The following is an 18550-nucleotide window of genomic DNA, read 5'->3' as shown; positions in this document are numbered from 1 at the left end:
TGATCATCTGGGGAAATTTTCTGTGAAATAACTACATCTATCCATGTTGTGTAATTTCTCTTGGAAACAAATAGCTTCATCGTCATGTCAAAAAAGGCGAACTCAAATTTGGTCTTCCTTGTAACGAGAAAAAGCCCTTCATTGCACATGGCAAAGATATCACCGGTTAGCAACAGGAGAAATCAAAGAAAAAGAAGATCGTGGTGCTTTCTGCAGTTTAAAACGTGACGGTCTCTCTTTCTCCTCTGTCTGCCTTCCTCCCATCCCGATAGCTAAACAAGAAGTGCTTGACAACTTTGTGACTTCTTTGTACACAAATTCATATGAGCAGTTTCAAATTCTTGGAAGCCTCTATTCCTGATAAAACACAAAACTCATTTTCATTAGTCTCTCATCGGATGAGGGCATTGAAAAATATTTATCAGCGTTAGATAGCCTAATTAGCTTTTTACTCAGGCCCATGGCCAATGGAATGGCAAACATGAGACTAGAGATTGGTACAGTTTACTCAAGGGATCTTTCCCGAATTAAATTGCCACCTTGACGCGAGATTGATCTCCTTCCTCATATCGATCCAAAAAAAAAAAAAGAAATGACGAAAATTCATCAGTATTTTACTTTTCCCAGCAGCCGATTTAAAGGGATCGGTCGATAAAGCGAGTGATTACTTCATAAAAAACCAAATCACGCTTTCGTAAACGCGCCAACACTCCGTTTGCTTCTTAAAAATCTGGCCAAGCCAGTTCATTTAGTCATTCACCGTGATAAAAGGGGGACGGGGAAGAGAAAAGTAAAGGAAAAAAATTAAAACAAAAAAAATTTTACAGAGCTAATATCATTTGATTTTCTATTCCAAGTTTACCAAATGTTATCAAACGGGCCATTTAGTAAACAGAATACCATGAGAACTCACGGTGAAACAAAACAGACCGCGTGAAGGATGTAAGAATGCAAGCAACCTACCCACCTTTTGTTATCGTTTTGCGTCATAGTGGTTGAAAGGATGGCACGGGTTTTCCGTGCCAATGATATCTAAGAAAAGGAAAATCTATACTCGATATAAAATTCTACAAACCCAACAGACTTGTTTTGCTATGTCTCTTGACTCGCTTACAAATTCATTTACTTCAACAAAAAATACTCGGCGCACTTCAACCTCTACTTCAGCACTGCGAAACTAAAGCTTAACTCCCTTAATTAGATTGCCCAATTACTTTGTAAAGAGCGTTATTTTGCGGCGGAATCATTTCTTTGGGTAACGCGGCGATGGCATGACAACAGTAATTTTTCCTTTGACTCCATGAATGAAGTCGCTCCACTTGTATATGTTGTAGTTCAATTTTATAATTGGTTCAAATTTTATTTTCCTTTGTTCGCGATCATGTTAATGTATGATAATGAGTTTGAAACAAAGGAAAATAAAATATGAACCAAGTATAAAAACTGAACTACAACACTAACATTACCCCGCCCCGCAAGGCAAGATTGCGAGAGCGTTCGGATCTCTGTTGCAGGAAGGACATACGACCACACATTCATGTTTGTGAGGTGGCCTAAGAACGACTGATCTTCTGCAAAGTCTCCTCAAAGTGAGTCTTGCTCTCGTTCTAGAACCAAAGAACCTCCTCCCCTAATCGTATAGCCCTTTTTAAGACCACTGCTGTACGTGAGGAGGGTTCCATCTTTGTAAAACTGCACGGCACCATTACTGTTCCGCCAGGTGAAGCAGAATTGACGGCTATCTCCCATCATTAGCTGACCCGTGCATTATCCTGTCAAAAATACAGAGACGATGTACTTTGTTGGAATAGCTCCAGCAGGATTTAAATCATATAACCAACTGCATTTTTTTCCTCATTCAGGCGCCCCAGAATTCATTTAATTGCAAGCTAAACGTTGAGCATTTTAAAAAAAATTCCCTTTGACCGGCGAATAAGGTCTACAGGTTAAACTTTCTCATGCTTTACCCCTGAAAGCAAGGCTTGAATATATATTGTCAATGGTGAACCATAACGACAAGGCGAATGACATTATTAGGGAATAACGTATGGGGTACCTAGGTTTCCTTCGATCGTTGTGGCTTATAACAGTAGTTTATGCGAGATTTGTTGCACAGAAGAGCCATTATGTTAGAGATCGAAAATTTAGAGTTCTATTTTGTGCCAATTGTTAACTGTTGCAATTTATTATTGATATGGCTAAGTATTTAAACGTAGCTGACCTATGCTCACTCCCTGTCCAAAGGCAGAAGTCTCCATACCTAATGATCGTGAGCTCATTATCACTTCCAGCTACATTGTAGCTGAATGGAGTACCCTCATTAGAAGCTGTTGATTTCATTCAGAAGCATATAGAGAACGCTCTCAAACTGGGCATAACCCAGATGTAAGTGTAAGTGCCGTAACATCTTCGTTCGGGAAATAGAGAGCGTAACTTGTTTAAAAGGTAAAAAGAACGAAAAATGAATGAGATTTCCATTTCCTTCTTATTTACAGAGGTGCACCCAGTTGAATTGGGCAGTATTATTTCTCATTATTATCCAACTGCACAAAGTAGAGTATAAATAACGCGCAAATACAGCAAAAAATATCGTACGATATTGTATAGTTGGCTATTTTGTGCTGTAAAAAAAAAAATTTTAACCGGTCGACTACGTGCGCAACGCTTCGCTTTGCTTTTCCCACCTCATAAGAAACGAGCAGAAATACTTAGCAGACAAAAAAAAAACGGTAATAAATAACTTATTTTGACGTTTTGGTGTAGATCGGTACTTTAACTCGCCTTACGGGCTCGTCAAAGTACGGCACAACTCGTAAAAATACTCAGCGATACTAACACACCAAAATATCTGATAAGATATATCAACAACTTAAATAAAAGCATAATGTTATTTCCCCGCCTTGTTTCTTACCAAGCTAAGAGTTTGTTCCTTCCAAGATCAATATATAAACATTTGGTATTCAGGCAACTACAAGGCGTAGGGTAGACATGGAATAATTTCCTTAATTTGGAGTCTTATACTTTAATGTACTTATAAAAAATAGAAAATAAAAATGTCAATAACCACGAGAAAACCTTTGCAGGGAAGGGAGACAAACAATGTTTTTTGTTTACATAGCAATATGAATTTGTGATCTTTTGTGTAAAGGAACTGAAAAAATGAATACTAGTCTATTTTAGGAAACGACGGAGTGACAAGCAGCATTAACTACGAAACTCTCTCTTAATAATGTGTCTACTTCCAGTCCCACACATTTTGAAAAACACGGCCTTTGATGGAAGTCCATCGTACGTCTAGTGATCTGTTAGCTATAAATCTAACTAAGATACAAAATTTCCAACCAATGTCATTCTTAACTTGTCATTTAATAGCCTGGCTTTATTCAAACTCGCTCATGGAAGGAACAGACTTACTAAATATTCAGCAGAAGACTTTTCCCAATCTCACCGCACAAGGTTACGCGGCTTTTGATATAAAGCAAAGTAAATTGTTCGCATTATTTGTAGCTCGTTGCGTGCTAGCAATCATCCCTAAAGTTGGACCCCCGTCATAAACGAATGTACGTCACGCTTTCCTTACATTATCCCCGGTTACCCTCGATGACTCTATTAATTAACACCAGTTCTGATTTAAAGGAAAAAGTTATGAGGACAAAATAAAAGTGGTCTGTACCGCTAAGCATGCCTTCACGGTTTAGACTGGGAGTCCCAAAGTTTTTTAAGCAAGTATTCTAATATCTTATGACGATAAGCCCCCACCCACCCAATCCCACACCGTTCTGTTTTCACTCAGCTGCTGGCCAGCGGTCCATGTATGAGGTAAACATGGCGATCCATTACTGAACACCTTTCTTGTCGATCAGAAAATCAAATACCAGCATGATATTGCCTCGAAAAAGAAGCAGTTGTGTTATTTGATTCGTACTTCACAATTGAGTCCAAGCTTGGGTGACACAGGTTATTTCTTATGGTGGACTGACGAGGGGAATTTGAACACTAGTTGTGTTTGAATTGTTGGAAGAAATGGTCGCATGGGAATGTTGGAATGGTAAGTATTACGAATAATTTCACATTTTGCTGCTTGAATAGAAAGTAAAGTTTATTTGAATTGCTTTCGCATGTATTTCTGACGGTTTTAGATCTACCCTCTCGATCTGTGACTGCAACGCTTCATGTTCATAAGTCCCTCAAAATGGCGGCCAAACTTGGAGATTGCCGAAAATTAGGGAAGTTCGTGGAGTTATAAAGTTTTCGTAAAGGTCGAGCCGCACAGTTTTTTTCTGTAGTTACCTTTTCTGTGGCATCTACTTCCTAACTATGTTAGTTGGATCAGTTAAGAACACCTCACTTTTTCAAAAATTTACCTTGAATTTGATCGGTTTTCGCGTGTGTGACTTAGGCGAACCGATAAGGCATCTTTTAAGTCTTCCTGTTTCCTTGATTGAAATGTGATGTTCACGAAAGTCGCCTCGATCGATAAGATAGAATTAATACACATGGCTGTGGTATTTGTTTTTTGCTGAGTTCCGTAGTTTTTTTTAAATTGTCCTCCAAAGTTGTCTCAAATTAAAGTCTTGAAAAGTGTCACGACAGGCCTTCGCTCGAGTGAAATTTCATTTCCGTAAAAACTTTGAAAAAATAAAGAGATCCGATTAAACGGTTTGTGGTTTTAGTATAGGCACATGAATGTCTTACAACCCACAAGAAATTAGGGAAATCTGTGTCTCAAGCAAAATTGACCGCACCGCTTTTACAGAGACACACTCTTAAGAAGTCACGACGGCAACGCCACGGAAGACGTCGATTAAAAAATGAGTTCCTACTTTTAGTTAGAATTTCGAAAATGGCTGCATGTGTTTACTTTCTCATAGGGAGCCAGACCTCAAACTCAACATAACGCATAAAAGTAGCGTTGAGTTCCAAATGTAAATAAAAATAATTTGCCGCCACGGTTTCAGTTCGCAGACGACGCAAATTTTGGTGATTTCATGTTGTTGTTTTACAAAGGACGGCTAAGAAATGTACAATGTTTTAAACGCACGTGCTGGGCTATTGTTCTACCAATTAGATCTATTGTTTTTCCACGTTCTCGTTGCCTTCGCCGTCGTAGTTTGCTTAAATTCCCTATTAAGAGGGGGGCGGAGATCTCTAGACAATTGACTACCCATGAGGCGGGGTGCTTAATTGAAATGTTACAATGCCTCACGGGGATCAAGTTAATTGTATTGTGACATAATCCCCGCCCCCCTCCCCCGGGGGTAATAATAATGACGGGTGCCTTAACATTAAAGATTCGCTCATTTTGACGGACACTGATAAGAAAAAAAAAAAAAAAATTGCACATCACACTAAAACTAATCCAGACCCTTAAATACAAGTGACCGTCCAGAATATAAGAGATGTGACTGTAATGTTGACGATGTTAGAAACAAACTAAATTGACGGAATACCAAAACGAAACTGAAAAATGCTCGATATCACTGACATAACACTTAACCAAAATGAATTATTACTTGAAAGAATTGATTCATAAGAGTTACATAATGGTTGATAAGAATTTTTTTTTCGTTTTTGCATCCTATTTTCTTTGTATGGCAAATAGATGAACTTTTTTTAGACGAATATTTTAAGAGTTATTACATTTTCATTCATTTGTTTACAAATTAACCAATCTTAACCCTCGGACGTACAAGGGAGGAGGACTTTATGACTGTCCACCTCGGAAGCTTTTCGCTTATCTTGGAGACATATTTACTGTGAACTTGGTGGAGATCGATTCATAGAGCTTTTACCAATGAAGAAGGGTGTAAGTAAAAGACAAAAAATAACGCTTTTAAAGAGACTTTTAATCACTTTAGATGGAGGTTACTTAAACGAGAACTAAAATTAGGAACGAGGAACGGGGAACGGGAGTCTGGGACCAAAAGCACAGCAGTAATCCGCACAACGATTCAAAATGGCGAAGGAAAACATGGAAAAAGGGTTTGAACACTAGGTTAAGTAGGCGCTGTTTGAACTCGGTTGTCATAACAATCACCATATACGGAGGATAAGCAAAGATCTTATTGAAGGGTTCTTTACTTATCTTTGACGTCAAAAGTTAATTTTTTTTACTCTGATATAAATTGGACGTGCAAAAGAAGAGGTGAATGTAACGTCAACATTACTACGTAAACCAATTTTTAGTAACATCTTTTAAGATAGGGTCACTCTAGAAAGACCCCGGTAAGGCTCTTAGGGACCTTGTTCCAATGGATAACAGTGTACCACCAAAACGGAGAACAGCAGATGATACTTTGTCCCAAACGTATGTCAACCAGGGCTTGTGAACGCATTTACCAGTAATCTTGTTAGGGTTTTTTTCGGAGAAATAAAACTCCCAATTACCTTTTCCAGCGTTAACGACGAACTCGCTTCCTGGCATGGCGAAGAGAAATACAGCATTTGTAAGATCTGCTCCATCTTCCAGCGCCATTGGTAGGAAATTGATAGCAGCTTTTAAGAACTTTATAGTAGTCTGGTCGTGATCATTAAGATACAGCTTATTTTTCACTTTCATGATCTCATCTCCAAGAACAGGAGCTGTGATTTTTTTTACATTTATTCTGAATTTTCCTGCAAAATCCTGAAATCGGATATCCAAGACTGAAGTAAATATAAGCGCTAATCCTGACAACATATCGAATGGGCGCAAAGTTTCCGTCAGAAAAGTTCAAGTATTTTATTAAAAATTCATTTTAAGACTGGCTGGTTTTGTAGTTTTGTATCTTTAAAGTCCTATCAACAAGTTCCGAAGTTTATATTTGTATGGATAAGTTTAACTTGTGGTCACTGAATCGGTTGCTTCGCTTGTATTTATATGTATCTTGAGTTTAACCTTATTTCAAAACAGTATTAAGAAACAACATTGAAAATACAGACAGGTATGGACCCACGCTATGTAGAAATTCAGACTATAAGCTTAATTAAGCTCGTAGAAGAAGTGGAGGTAGGAAGCTTACTTATTTGACCCTAGCTCCGATCGAACAGAATTGTTGTTGTCTAACTGCTTCTCAGATTTTCTTAAATTTGTTTAGCCGTGCGTTATCTAAAACGAAGCTCAAATAATACTTACAGAAGCCATACTTTTATTGCCAATTAGGTTTCCCATGATGCGTCTTTTTGCCTTAATGAAAAGATCTCGAGTCCCTTAAAACTGTGTGACGAATGAGGCGTCTATATCCTTCTTTTTTGTTTGAACGCGTGTCCTCTTCTCCGCGACACCGTGAAGGCTTTGCACAGAGTAGAATCTTTGGCTGTCGATTGCCCTTTTTCTTCCTCTCGGATTCCACGGGTTTTTCCCTGACAACGTTCCGACGAGATTGTTTACACGTTGTAGCCAATGATACAATTTGTTTGCCTTTCTTTCACTTTTGATTTTGAAGACTTTTTTCCCCGGCTTTGTTTCGACCAGACTGTTCACATCTTGGAAGCCAATGAAACGTTTTGTTTGGATGACTTATTATTCACTCTCACCAGGCAACCCTGACATCTGTGTAATTAATGGTCGTATTTTACTCTATTAAACTAAAGGAAAAATCCCCTTCGATTTAAACGAGAATGAAACTGAAAATTGAATGCCATTCGGAGATAGAGCTGTGAAATTGCCTCGAGAACGTTCGCTCCTTGAAACCATGGGAAATAAGAATTCTAGAATGACATCGGTAGTTTTATTTCGAAAATAGTATATCAGATCATTTCAAGATGGATTGCAAACAGCCAATGATTTTCTTTTGGTTTAGATAGCGGTCACAATAATTTATTCGCGCCGTGAAATTTGCACATTGTCTAACAGTACCGGAAATTTTGTATAAAACCTCATTATAACCAGGAATTGGCAATTCCTTTGGCTGCTGACCAGAGCACACAGTTTTTGCAAAACTTAAAAAAAAACTTATTTACAGTAAGTTCTAATTAAACCTAGCCCTAGTTTTCGTAGTCAAACCTTGGAAATGATGGAAATCGCGACGTGACACGTTTTCTTTAGTATTTGGGTCGCTGTCTAGTAATCCAAACTAAGACAAGAAAATTGTTTGAAGCACTTCAAGTCTATTCCTTCTTTAATTTCTCGCAGAAGAGTATGAGCCGACTTAGCACCGCATTGTTGCCTCCGTTCCCGCTTGCTAGTTCGTGGGCAAAACTTTCTGTCCATTTTGAAAAAAATTAAAAATTTCAGCTTCTTCCTTCGTTCATTTCGTGGCTCGCTCGATTGCACGAATAAAAGGTTTGTAATTACCATAGCTCTGAGAAGAGCTCCTGAACATTTCATTCAAATTAGAGCCAACGATGGATTAATTTTGATCGATGGATTTTGAAGAAATTTCGAAGTAAAATGTTTAAGAAAATGCGACTGTAAAGCTAACGGAAAAGGTGAAGGGATCGTGAGGCCGAATAAGGCCGCTATTTATTTGAAATATCAGAGTAAAAAGGTAAGAAAAATCGGTAAATTCCACGATTGGAGGCGGGTAATCTTTAATTATCGATCGGTAACTTGGCCACTATATTTCTTTGGCCTAAAAATTCAAGTTTATCGTCAAGTTTACATAAGAGAAAAATAGTAGAAAATCTCTTTCTAAAGTTAATCCCACATCAAGTCTTTATTATCATGCAAGTAATTATTCTGTGGAATTTTGCATTTTGTCTCGGCTTCAAAGCTCCCAAATTTTGAGGTTTCAATAACTACTATTAAAATATTGCTTTTATTACGCCTGCAGATCATTTATTGACATTTTGGGAGGAAAAAAAGACAACCCAACTCCTGTAACTTTAGTAAAGCAGTATCTTCGATTGACAATTTTAAGACAAGTTTATATATACAATCTACGATCTTTTAGTACAAGTACTTAATAATTGTTCGCCGAAGGCGAAGTGAACATTCTTGAATGTGTAATATTTGCGCAGATCATGAGGTCAAGCTAGAGAAAACGTATTCTCTTGGGTGAAGTTAAAAATTCCGGAAACAAAAGCTTAATTCTCTATGCCCGCTAACCGACTAGCGTGAGGTAGTAAATATCACGTAATCCTCGAGAAATCAGAGCGCGAGTTTTTATCTTGGTGTAAACAAAATGAATCATTCCCTTAAAATTTTAAAGAAAATAAAGGCTTATGCAATATAAGAAAATTTTGTCGATTGTCTTAGAATTCCAGGCAGCACTCAAAGCTAGAGCAGATGGTGCACCAATGGATAACAGTGGGACGCATAAGCGGGAAACAATTGAGGTGATTCCATTCCAAATAAAACGCAACCAGGGCCTACGAACGCATTTACCAATGATGTTGTTATATCCTTCTTCGGAGAAATAATATTCCCAGTCGCCCTCTCCGGGCCCTAACAGTAAATTCTCTCCCTGGTTGTGCAAAGATGAAGAGAGCATTTGTGAGGTCGGCTCCATCTTTCATCGCTCTTGGCAGGAAATTGATGGCAGCTTTAAAAAATTTATCGTTGTCCGGTCGTGTTCAGTGAGGCGTCCTTTACTTTCTAATTTTCTAACCTCAGCTCCAAGAGCAGGAGATGTGATTTTGTAAACAACTATTCTAACGTTCCTCTAAAAGTCCTGAAATCAGAGAGAAACGACCGAGTTGAACATAAGAATCAATTATTGACAGCTTTCGAGTGGCATCCTCATGCACCGAGTTTAGAAAGGCCAGTTCGGGAATTTTTTTTTTTTTAAATCATCATTGAAAAGTATTTCAAGTTAGCAGTGCTGTGCCTTGATAAACACATGTCACTGAGCAAGTTTGCGAGTTCATATTTTTGAGTGTTTGCCTGTCTGCGAATGTTTATCTCTCGCCCAAAGTTTACTTCTTCTATAATGCTATAGCTGCTGCATCTCTTGCTGCGCTAATCTTCGAATCTATTCCAGGTGTAGTTGCCCCAGATTAATTGCAACGGTGAGCAATTTATAACATTCATGCAAGGTCAACGAACTCAAGCAAGTTTGGAATTCAAACAATCGATTACTTTCGCTCGGTTCGTACTCTTCTAATCACCGTCCACTCCTCCAAACCCCTTTATTTAAGCTCCCCATAAACTGAACCACAAGGAGGCCCAACGCAACTTCAGTAGAGGACCTTAATTGGCAAACTCTCAGCGCCCCGGCCTTTAAAGCATGCGTGACTAGCTTAGCACCTCACCTAATTTTCTAAACCAGTTCATATTCTCTTGTCCAAACTTTATGTGATCGGCCAAAAGTAAAATCAGTACATTTAACTTAATTCTGTTGTCAATGCACTTTGATTTCTAGATCAAACGAAAACTCAAACAAGCACTTTTTTCAAGTCTAAACCGAAGGAAATTTTTTTCCGTTTTAGGAGCTGCTGATTACTTTAATTTAAATTGTTTGGAAATTTTTCTCTAAAAAACTCAATACTCACGGGAGCCATCCTTCTATTTCCAAGTGTATTACCCATGATGCGTCTACGTAGCTTAAAGAAGAGAACTTGTTGAAGTTCTTGCGACGAAATGTGCGGTTATATTCTCTTTCTCCCCGTTTCAATAGCGCTTCGCAGAATAACCTCTCCGGTTTCAGCGCATAGAGAGAGGGTGTTAAATTGTGTGAAAGCCCTAGCTGTCTGTTACCATTTATCTTGCTTTCGAATTCCAGGGTTTTTTCCCTTGCATTTTTTCGTTTCAATCTTTCATATTTTGCAGCCAGTGAAATATTTTGCTTAAGCTTTTCTGACACTTTCGATTTTCATGTGTTTTTTTCCCGTACAATTTTCGAACGTAACTTGAATTTCTCTTGCTCACAAATCCCGACTTTCCGAGACAGTGTTCATTGTACGAGCGACCTTTGCACACAGTTCTTCTGTTAATTCCAAAGCGGTTTTTCCCTTGCATTGTTCCATTCATTTTTTTTAATTTTCTAGCCAATGAAAATTTTTGTTTTCATGACCTATTATCCATCCTCACCAGGAAACCGTGATATCTGTTTGATCAAGGATTATATTTTACGCACATAGCTAAAGGGAAAAACCCCTCCGATGAACATGAAAGTGAAACTGAAAAGCGAATCCTCCTTCACACAGTTATACCAACCTGTGTCAGACAGAACTGAGAAATTATCTCGAGAACGTTCTTTCCTTGTTCCAAACAATCATACTCACAAACCATGGGAAATAACAAGTCGAGAATGACTTCGGTAAGGAAATTTTTACTTTTCAAAATAGTATGTCAAAGCATTAAATTTTGGTCTTGATTTCCGAATTTCATGATTGATTACAAGTAGGCAATTGCAACGGTTTTCTCGTGGTTCTCGGGGGATTTAGACAGAAGTCACATAAATTCATATGCGCCATGTGTTTTGTACATTCGAGCCTGAAATCTTTAATCAAGGATTGACAATTCCTTGGGCAGCCATATATTTAACTAAAGCGAACAATTTTTTTCAAAATCTAATTGTAACTTAGCTCTTGACAGTCCTTTTTAAACCTCAAAGATGACGGAAATAGTGGCGTGACACATTTTCTTTAGTATTAGGGTCGCTATCGAGTATTCCAAGCGATTCCGCTTTGGAATGAAGACAAGAAATCTTGTGAACCAAGCCACGCGAACTATGAAAAATAGCAAAGAAACGCGTGGTCGGCAGAAGCCTCAGAAAAACGTGAAATGCCTCGTGAAAGTTTATGCGTCATTACGGCAAGAAATGTCGAGTGTCGACCGACATATCGGCCGAGTATCGACCGACTCTCGACCGATATATCGGCTGAGAGTATCCACAGTAAACATGATCTCAATTGTAATAGACGGAGATTGAAAAATCAATCATTTGTGATTGCGAAGGTGTTGGCAATGAGCAGCTTTTGTGAAGCTTACTGCACTGAAGTAATTGCAGCTATGCCATTTTGACATATCTTCTCCCACTGATAAATAGAGGAAGCGAATTGCTGACCAAAATCTATCCTCCCAGCTTAGAATTTGGGTCAAATTGCCAATTGTTCATTTCAGAGGGCCTGAAAAAGAGCGAGAAAAATAATATGTCTAAAATACGTATTATATCGCTTTTTCTGTTACTGATATCCACAGCAGACTCGTGTGTGTGGAGGGGGGGAGGGGGGTAACTCCCCGGAGGGGTGAGGGGTAAGGTTAGGCTGGCTGATTTTTAAATATTGACCGTCAGAGTGATGATAATGATGAAAGCGATATAATGCTTCCTATTGGACCACGTACAATGACCTTCCATCCACTTTGCTCTTAAAGGATTACCCAAGAGACATGATATTCTATGTTAAGAAGATTTCATCGACATTCCTTGGAAGAGAGATTACCAAACGATGTGGAAACGAAGGGCAACATAACAATCTCGAGGAAAAAGACAAAACCACCTTGAGATTTCTGCAAGCCGCCATCTCGTACATCTCAGAGGCGACCGACTTGGGAGCAGATCTTTCAAATGCAGCTTTCATTTTTTCACAGCCAGGAAGAGAGTTTGTTATTCAGGCTGGAAATGGCGACTGGGAGTTCTTTTTTTCAGAAGATCTTAATAATACAATTCATGGCCACTGTGTTCGTAAGGGTCCAAAGCAGGCTTCCCGAGGTTTTTGGAATAGGTGCGGTTCCCCTAATCAAAACAATAGTCCCAGAACAGCACCAAGTCGAATAAATGGTTTGTTGGCCTTGCCGTCTGCTGCCTAGAAAACTGTTTTCTCTTGCTATACCTCTACAGAGGAAAAGATAAAATTCAATAAATACACGTATCTTCACTAGCTTGCTACGACAGTGACAAATAGTTCCATAATTTATCAGGCAATTTGAGTTTGGTATTTGAAAATTTGTTCAATTTGATCCGGCCCGCAGTCAGACTCGTATCAATGGCCTTTAGCTTGTTATTTTTAATCTTTTCCAAGAAATGTATTCATTTTATTCACGGGTAATGTACTACCAAGTCAACAAAATTTGACAGTTTACCCAAATTTAAGATATTTGATGAAGAACAAACAGGGCTAGAAATGGCTGTTCATCGATAAATCAAGATAGTTACACTTTCTTTAATTTTAATCGAATTTCTATCTTTTCTCAACTCTTGGAGTACTCTGACTCCACAAGATATTGAAAATTTCCATTCCAAAATCTCTCGATCTGGAGTCTAATTTGTCACTTATGAAATTGAAATGTAATCAAATGGTATGTGTCTTATATTAGGGAATCATTTGACGTGAGTGTGTCCAAATTCGTGAAAAAAAACACTCCATCACCCTTTTATTTATGCGTGTTTGTTTGTTTGTTTTTTTTTTTTTAACTGAATGTCTTTTACAGTATATTTGTGATTTTTGATATACCAAATCAAAAACTGAATCAAAAATTCAAAAGAAAAGAATGGGTAACCAAGGCTAGGAAGCTAGCTGAAATAGTTTATTTTTTTGTTTGAAAGTCCTCGGTTCTTCAGTGTTTCCCCTAAGTAAGCAAGAATATTAAAACCACGCACCGTTGCATGCAGCTGTTGAAGGTGGAGACTTTCTACAACTTCTTACGTTGAATAGTTAAATAAAGTAGCATAAACAATGACGGAACAGTTTGTTTTTACTTCTTTTCCTCTATTTTTGGGATGAGCATGATGGTGGTTGAATGTCTGGGTAGCTTAGTTAACTTTTTAACTCCCATGAGTGACCAAGACAGAAATTCTCCTTACAATATCAATACAATACCAGCAGAGAAGTGATGAGAATAGAGAAAAAATATCAATTAATAAGGGGTTTTTTTAGGCTGGTGCAATACAAAATTCTCCCAAATAACGTCATAAGAACTGAATGACACACAGTAAGGAGAATCACAAATGAGATCATGGGAGTGAAAGAGTTCATTGTCTAATGTTGACCCTTCTGCAAAGATGCAATGCGGGGTAAACTAGTTTCTGAGAGGACCCACGCTAATGGCAAACACCACGACTCTTCTTTATTTCCCTTCTTCTTTATTGCTCCTTCTATGGCTAACTAAAATTGCCTCTCTCTTTTACTCGCCCTGATGCATACCCTTAATTTCCCTATTAGTAAGCATTTATTTTTATTAAACGTCTTGTTCAAAATACAAACCCGGCCAAGTACATTCCATACGAGTTCCTTAAGCACACACTAATATAACTATCGACGAATGTTATTTTTTGAGAAAACAAGTCTCAAAAAAAGCCACAGTCAGCACAAACTGTACTAGTTAACGATGAAATGACGTGTTCGAGCTTGCGGGCTCTTGAATCTGATAAGACTTACAAAACGACTACGCCATAATCGGCTAAACATTTAACAATCGAGAAGAAACTTATTATTAAGTCCTCAACACAACCAGTTTAAAAACAAAAATACATGTTCGAGTAATCAGACAACAGACCATTCTACAGCTTTGTACTTAGTTGCCAAGCTCACTCATTGTAGTGCGAGTAAAGATGACCTTGTCGTGATAGAGAACAGTATCTAGTTAGCTTGATAACAAAGTAATTTACGTGTGAAAAGCTGCAACGTTTGTATCATAACAAGGTCACCCTAAGCCTCACTCCTGTCAGAGGCTTGGCCACCTAGCGCTCGAGTATTCATGGTTATTAGTCAAGAAAGACATTAATAGGAACTTAACGTGAGAATTAAAATCCTGGCACAATCCATAATGAAGAACAAATCTTGATTCGTAATTAAAAAACAACACCTCACAAGACTTTCTTCTTCAGTTAATGCCTTTTCAAAGGGAGTTCGCGTATTTACTTATCATTACTCAATGATTTAATCTACAAGAATGGTTTTCAAAACAAACTAAGCGGGAACTAAATAGGCAACATCCGTTTTGTACATCGCAAAGAAATGAAGTATATATATGAACTATCTATATAGGAGGTATACAAGTACTTTTGGCTAATATGTTTTCTGTTCTAAAATAAACAGCTAAATAAGACATAACTTCTTTATTAAGCTCTCAAAGATTATCTTAGGTAGGCATCAAGAACTTCAAGGCTGTTCCAACAATAGGCAATAACGAGGCGATACGAGAAAAACCAGATTTGACTTTATTCCAGAGATACCTCAGCCAGGGCCTACGGACACATCGACCGGTTATGATGCTCATATCATCCTCGGAAAAATAATACTCCCAGTCACCCTTTCCTGCTGTAACGACAAACTGCCTGCCTGGAGTGGCAAATATGAAAGCGGCATTTTCAAAATCAGCTCCATCTTCCAGTGCCAGAGGTATGAAATGGATGGCCGCTTTTAGAAATCTGATACCTTTTTGGTCGTATTCACTGAGACGTCCTTTATCGCGTATCTTTTCGATCTCATTTCCAAGAGCAATCGAGGTTATTTTCTTCACAGTAATTCTTAGATCTTTAGGATAATCCTAAAATTATATTGATGTTATCAACAATGGGAGAAAAATCATGAGAGCAAAAGAAAATATCAGTTACAAATTCAACGCATCGCCAGAATCGGGAGTCTAACTCAAGCCGCATCTGTGGGGTGGCGAGAGCTCCCACTCCCTACTCCCCTAAAAGAGTTATAGAAAACCCTCCACCCACTCCTCCCTCGAACGTTTCTGATGAATATTCGAACTAGAATGCTGGACTGGCTTGTAACGCAGCTCCGTGGTTATGGCGCCATGGGACTAAAGTATTAATCTCAAATTCTGATCGGTCTTGGTATTACTTTCAGGTTCCCTAACTTGCTTGTTTTTAAATAAACTGAATCTTTTCTTAGGTTATTCTGTTGTGGCACTTGTCTCCAATGAATTAGTTGCCAGTGATCGGATCTTTGCGTTTGCACAAAGATTTCTGGGATCGCCACGGGGCAAACATTGCATACCGCGAGAAAGAAATGTACGGCGAAACGAGTAGTTTCGATGTTCGTATAAACGATTTCTGAGAGAGATTGATAATGCCTTTTCGCCGCAGTTTTATCATAGATAGTTTAAAATGATTTTGATACAAGGTAGGTGTAAGTTTTGGTTGGAATTACCACGAAATATGTTATAATGTATACCGATAAACTTCACTCCTTGCGTAAGGTCAATTGTCAAATCGTCATCGCGTAATGGTCTCCACATATTTCAAAATTAGCCCTAAATCGCTAGGGAATAACTCATATAAATCTTATCAGTTGTATTTATGTATGTAGAGCCTGTCTTCAAACTTGTCGACATATTAAATAAACAACTTACGACGTCCAAAAATATACCTCCTCAAGGGAGAGAAGTCGTTGTCAGCGTGATGGAAATGTTTTTTAACCGAGCTGTTGCTCTTTGAAACGATAGAATAAGCGATGAAAAACAAGAGGAAACCGCTGGGTCAAGCGTGGTTCGTTTGAGCAAAATGCAGACGTTTTTGAGCCGCCACTTTTCTCCTTAAGCTCCTTGGAGGATCTGTCAAGAAAGGCAAGATCACGGGAACTCCGGCAAAAGCTGTAGATTTAACTTCAGTCGTCCATTGCTCCTTAAGCTAGCCATTTGTACCTACTTATCATCGCAGAAGAAAGGGCTCAGTTTGAGCCGATTATCCACGCTGGTTCGTTCTCATAGATCGCAACAAATAGGTAATATGGGTGTCAAATCCCTTTCATTTATAACGATAATATTCATTATTATCCAACTGTGCTTCGTAGAGAACAAATAACGCCCGACATTTGTACTCCAGAAATACCCGCGAAATTTTCCCGCACTGAAATAACAATTTGGCGCAATATATAATTAGACGTTTTATTGAGTAGTATCGCTAGGTATTTTACTCGTTGTTTGTACTTATTAGACGTTTTATTACGTTGTATCGCTGAGAATTTTTAATCGTTGTTTCTACTTTGACTCGCCCTACTGGCTCGTCAAAATACGGCACAACTCGTAAAAATACTCAGCGATAATACACGACAAAATTTCTGATAAGATATATATACTCAAGTACTCAAGCATACCATTTTAGTCTCGTGGTGTTTCCAAGTAGTTGTTTCAGCACTTTTTTGTACTACCGAGCCAAGGAAATAGCGAGACGTACGCTTAACGCAATTAAACAAAACTGAAAAGGCTTTAATGAGTTCTTTCTTGGCGATTCATACTGATATTTCTAAATTTCGAGACCATTAAGGATGTCAATTTCACATAAACCTGTCAATAAACCTGGCGCATGGAGAAAAGTTTATCGGTCGATTTTATTACATCTTTCGTAGCTATTCAAATAGATACTTACGCATGCATCCCTAGCATCAACGTGACCCGAATCAATTTCTGATTAAAGAAAAGCGGCGAAAAAGCGATGCACTTTTTCCGAAATCGTTTCTTCGGACGTTGAAACTGCCTTTCGTCAAACATTAGGACAAGAACGTGGAAAAAAATAGATCTTATTAGCAGAACAATAGCCCAGCAGGTGCGTTATTAAAATTTGTACATTTCTTAGCCGTTCTATGCAAAACAACAACGTGAAATCGCCAAAATTTGCGTCGTCTGCGAACTGAAACCGCGATGGCAAATTAATTTAATTTCCATTTGGAACTCAACGCTACTTCTATACGTCATGCTGAAGTTGAGCTGTGGCGCCGTATGAGACAGTAAGCTCACGCAGCCATTTTTTAAATTCTGACTAAGAGTAGAAATTCATGTTTTAATCGAAGTCTTCCTTGGCGTTGCCGTCCTGACTGCTTAAGGTCCCATTTCTTTCTCGCGGGCTGCGACGTTTGCCCAGTGGTAATCTCAAGAATCTTTGCGCAAACACAAGGACTCGATTTCTGGCAGCTCATTCATTCATCATCATCATCATCATCATCATCATCATCATCATCATCATCATCATCATCAATTATTGTTATTACATAAAAATGTACATTTTAAGTCGGACTGGCCCGCATATAGCCATGCTAGCCTAGGCGGGCCAGTCCATCAAAAGCTACAGTCCATTGTTAACTTATTACTACTGATATTAGTCATTCAATTTTATTCGAAGGATCGGGCAGCGGTCGTGTCGCGCATCATGTCAAGAGCATGAATTATGTAATGCGGAAAACCTACCTTGACCTTCAGGAAAAAATCAACGTCAGTCAGTTGATCTCGAAACTCGTCTCGACTAATTCAGCTAAAGCTTCCGAGGATTCAGTCTAACAATGACCTTTAATTTAAAGCTTTTTGGGCCCATATTTATTATTCAAGTTTAACAAAGGCGACGAGAATTTTAACCGACTGACGTGGATAGTGACAAACTACTTTGAAATTCATTAATAGATTACCGACAGTTTGACCTCTTAACATGAGCTACAGAGTTATACTTACCGGCAATATTCTAACATTGCCTATGAAATTTCCCATGAAGGTTTCCGGCTAACCCATGAAAAATAGCTTGGTCAAATCCTTGTGAGAATCACAATAATCAGCTTTTGGTCCAGAAGCGTTTGTGACGGGAGACTACGTCTGCAGATCAAGGAGTCAAGTCAGACAACTGTGATACTACTGAGGCAGCGGGCTTTATTCTCCTTTTGGTGTTTAGCGGGGTTTTCCCCTATCATGATTACTTTCAATTTATTATTGACCAAGAGAATATTTGTTTTGATGACTCATTGCGACGTA

The 18550-nt window shown here is 38.4% G+C and overlaps 3 protein-coding genes and 1 pseudogene across 3 annotated transcripts; 1 reads left to right on the top strand and 3 right to left on the bottom strand.

Annotated features, from left to right (window-relative positions):
• Positions 1 to 1060: 1060 nt before the first annotated feature.
• LOC148726484 (neuronal pentraxin-2-like) lies at positions 1061 to 3604 on the bottom strand (annotated as a pseudogene).
• Positions 3605 to 5825: 2221 nt separating this feature from the next.
• On the bottom strand, positions 5826 to 10800 carry LOC111339706 (uncharacterized). The gene is made up of 3 exons (XM_022946420.2): positions 10414 to 10800; positions 7115 to 9593; positions 5826 to 6625 (listed from the first exon to the last, which is right to left on the bottom strand). Exons 2-3 carry the CDS (start codon positions 7148 to 7150, stop codon positions 6212 to 6214), a joined length of 450 nt encoding a protein of 149 aa, XP_022802155.2. The 5' UTR covers positions 7151 to 9593; positions 10414 to 10800; the 3' UTR covers positions 5826 to 6211.
• Positions 10801 to 11021: 221 nt separating this feature from the next.
• On the top strand, positions 11022 to 13548 carry LOC111339710 (uncharacterized). Its single transcript, XM_022946425.2, has 2 exons — positions 11022 to 11180; positions 12239 to 13548. Exons 1-2 carry the CDS (start codon positions 11151 to 11153, stop codon positions 12671 to 12673), a joined length of 465 nt encoding a protein of 154 aa, XP_022802160.2. The 5' UTR covers positions 11022 to 11150; the 3' UTR covers positions 12674 to 13548.
• A 378-nt stretch (positions 13549 to 13926) lies between these two features.
• On the bottom strand, positions 13927 to 18448 carry LOC111339711 (uncharacterized). The gene is made up of 2 exons (XM_022946426.2): positions 18257 to 18448; positions 13927 to 15352 (listed from the first exon to the last, which is right to left on the bottom strand). The coding sequence occupies exons 1-2, from the start codon at positions 18290 to 18292 to the stop codon at positions 14945 to 14947; spliced, it is 444 nt and encodes a 147-aa protein (XP_022802161.2). The 5' UTR covers positions 18293 to 18448; the 3' UTR covers positions 13927 to 14944.
• Between the last annotated feature and the right edge of the window lie 102 nt (positions 18449 to 18550).

The sequence above is a fragment of the Stylophora pistillata genome, chromosome 7 (genome assembly GCF_964205215.1).
Source record: "Stylophora pistillata chromosome 7, jaStyPist1.2, whole genome shotgun sequence".
In the NCBI taxonomy this organism is placed as follows: Eukaryota; Metazoa; Cnidaria; class Anthozoa; order Scleractinia; family Pocilloporidae; genus Stylophora; species Stylophora pistillata.
The sequence above is the reverse complement of the archived record's forward strand: the minus strand, read 5'-3'. Positions and strand labels throughout refer to the sequence as shown.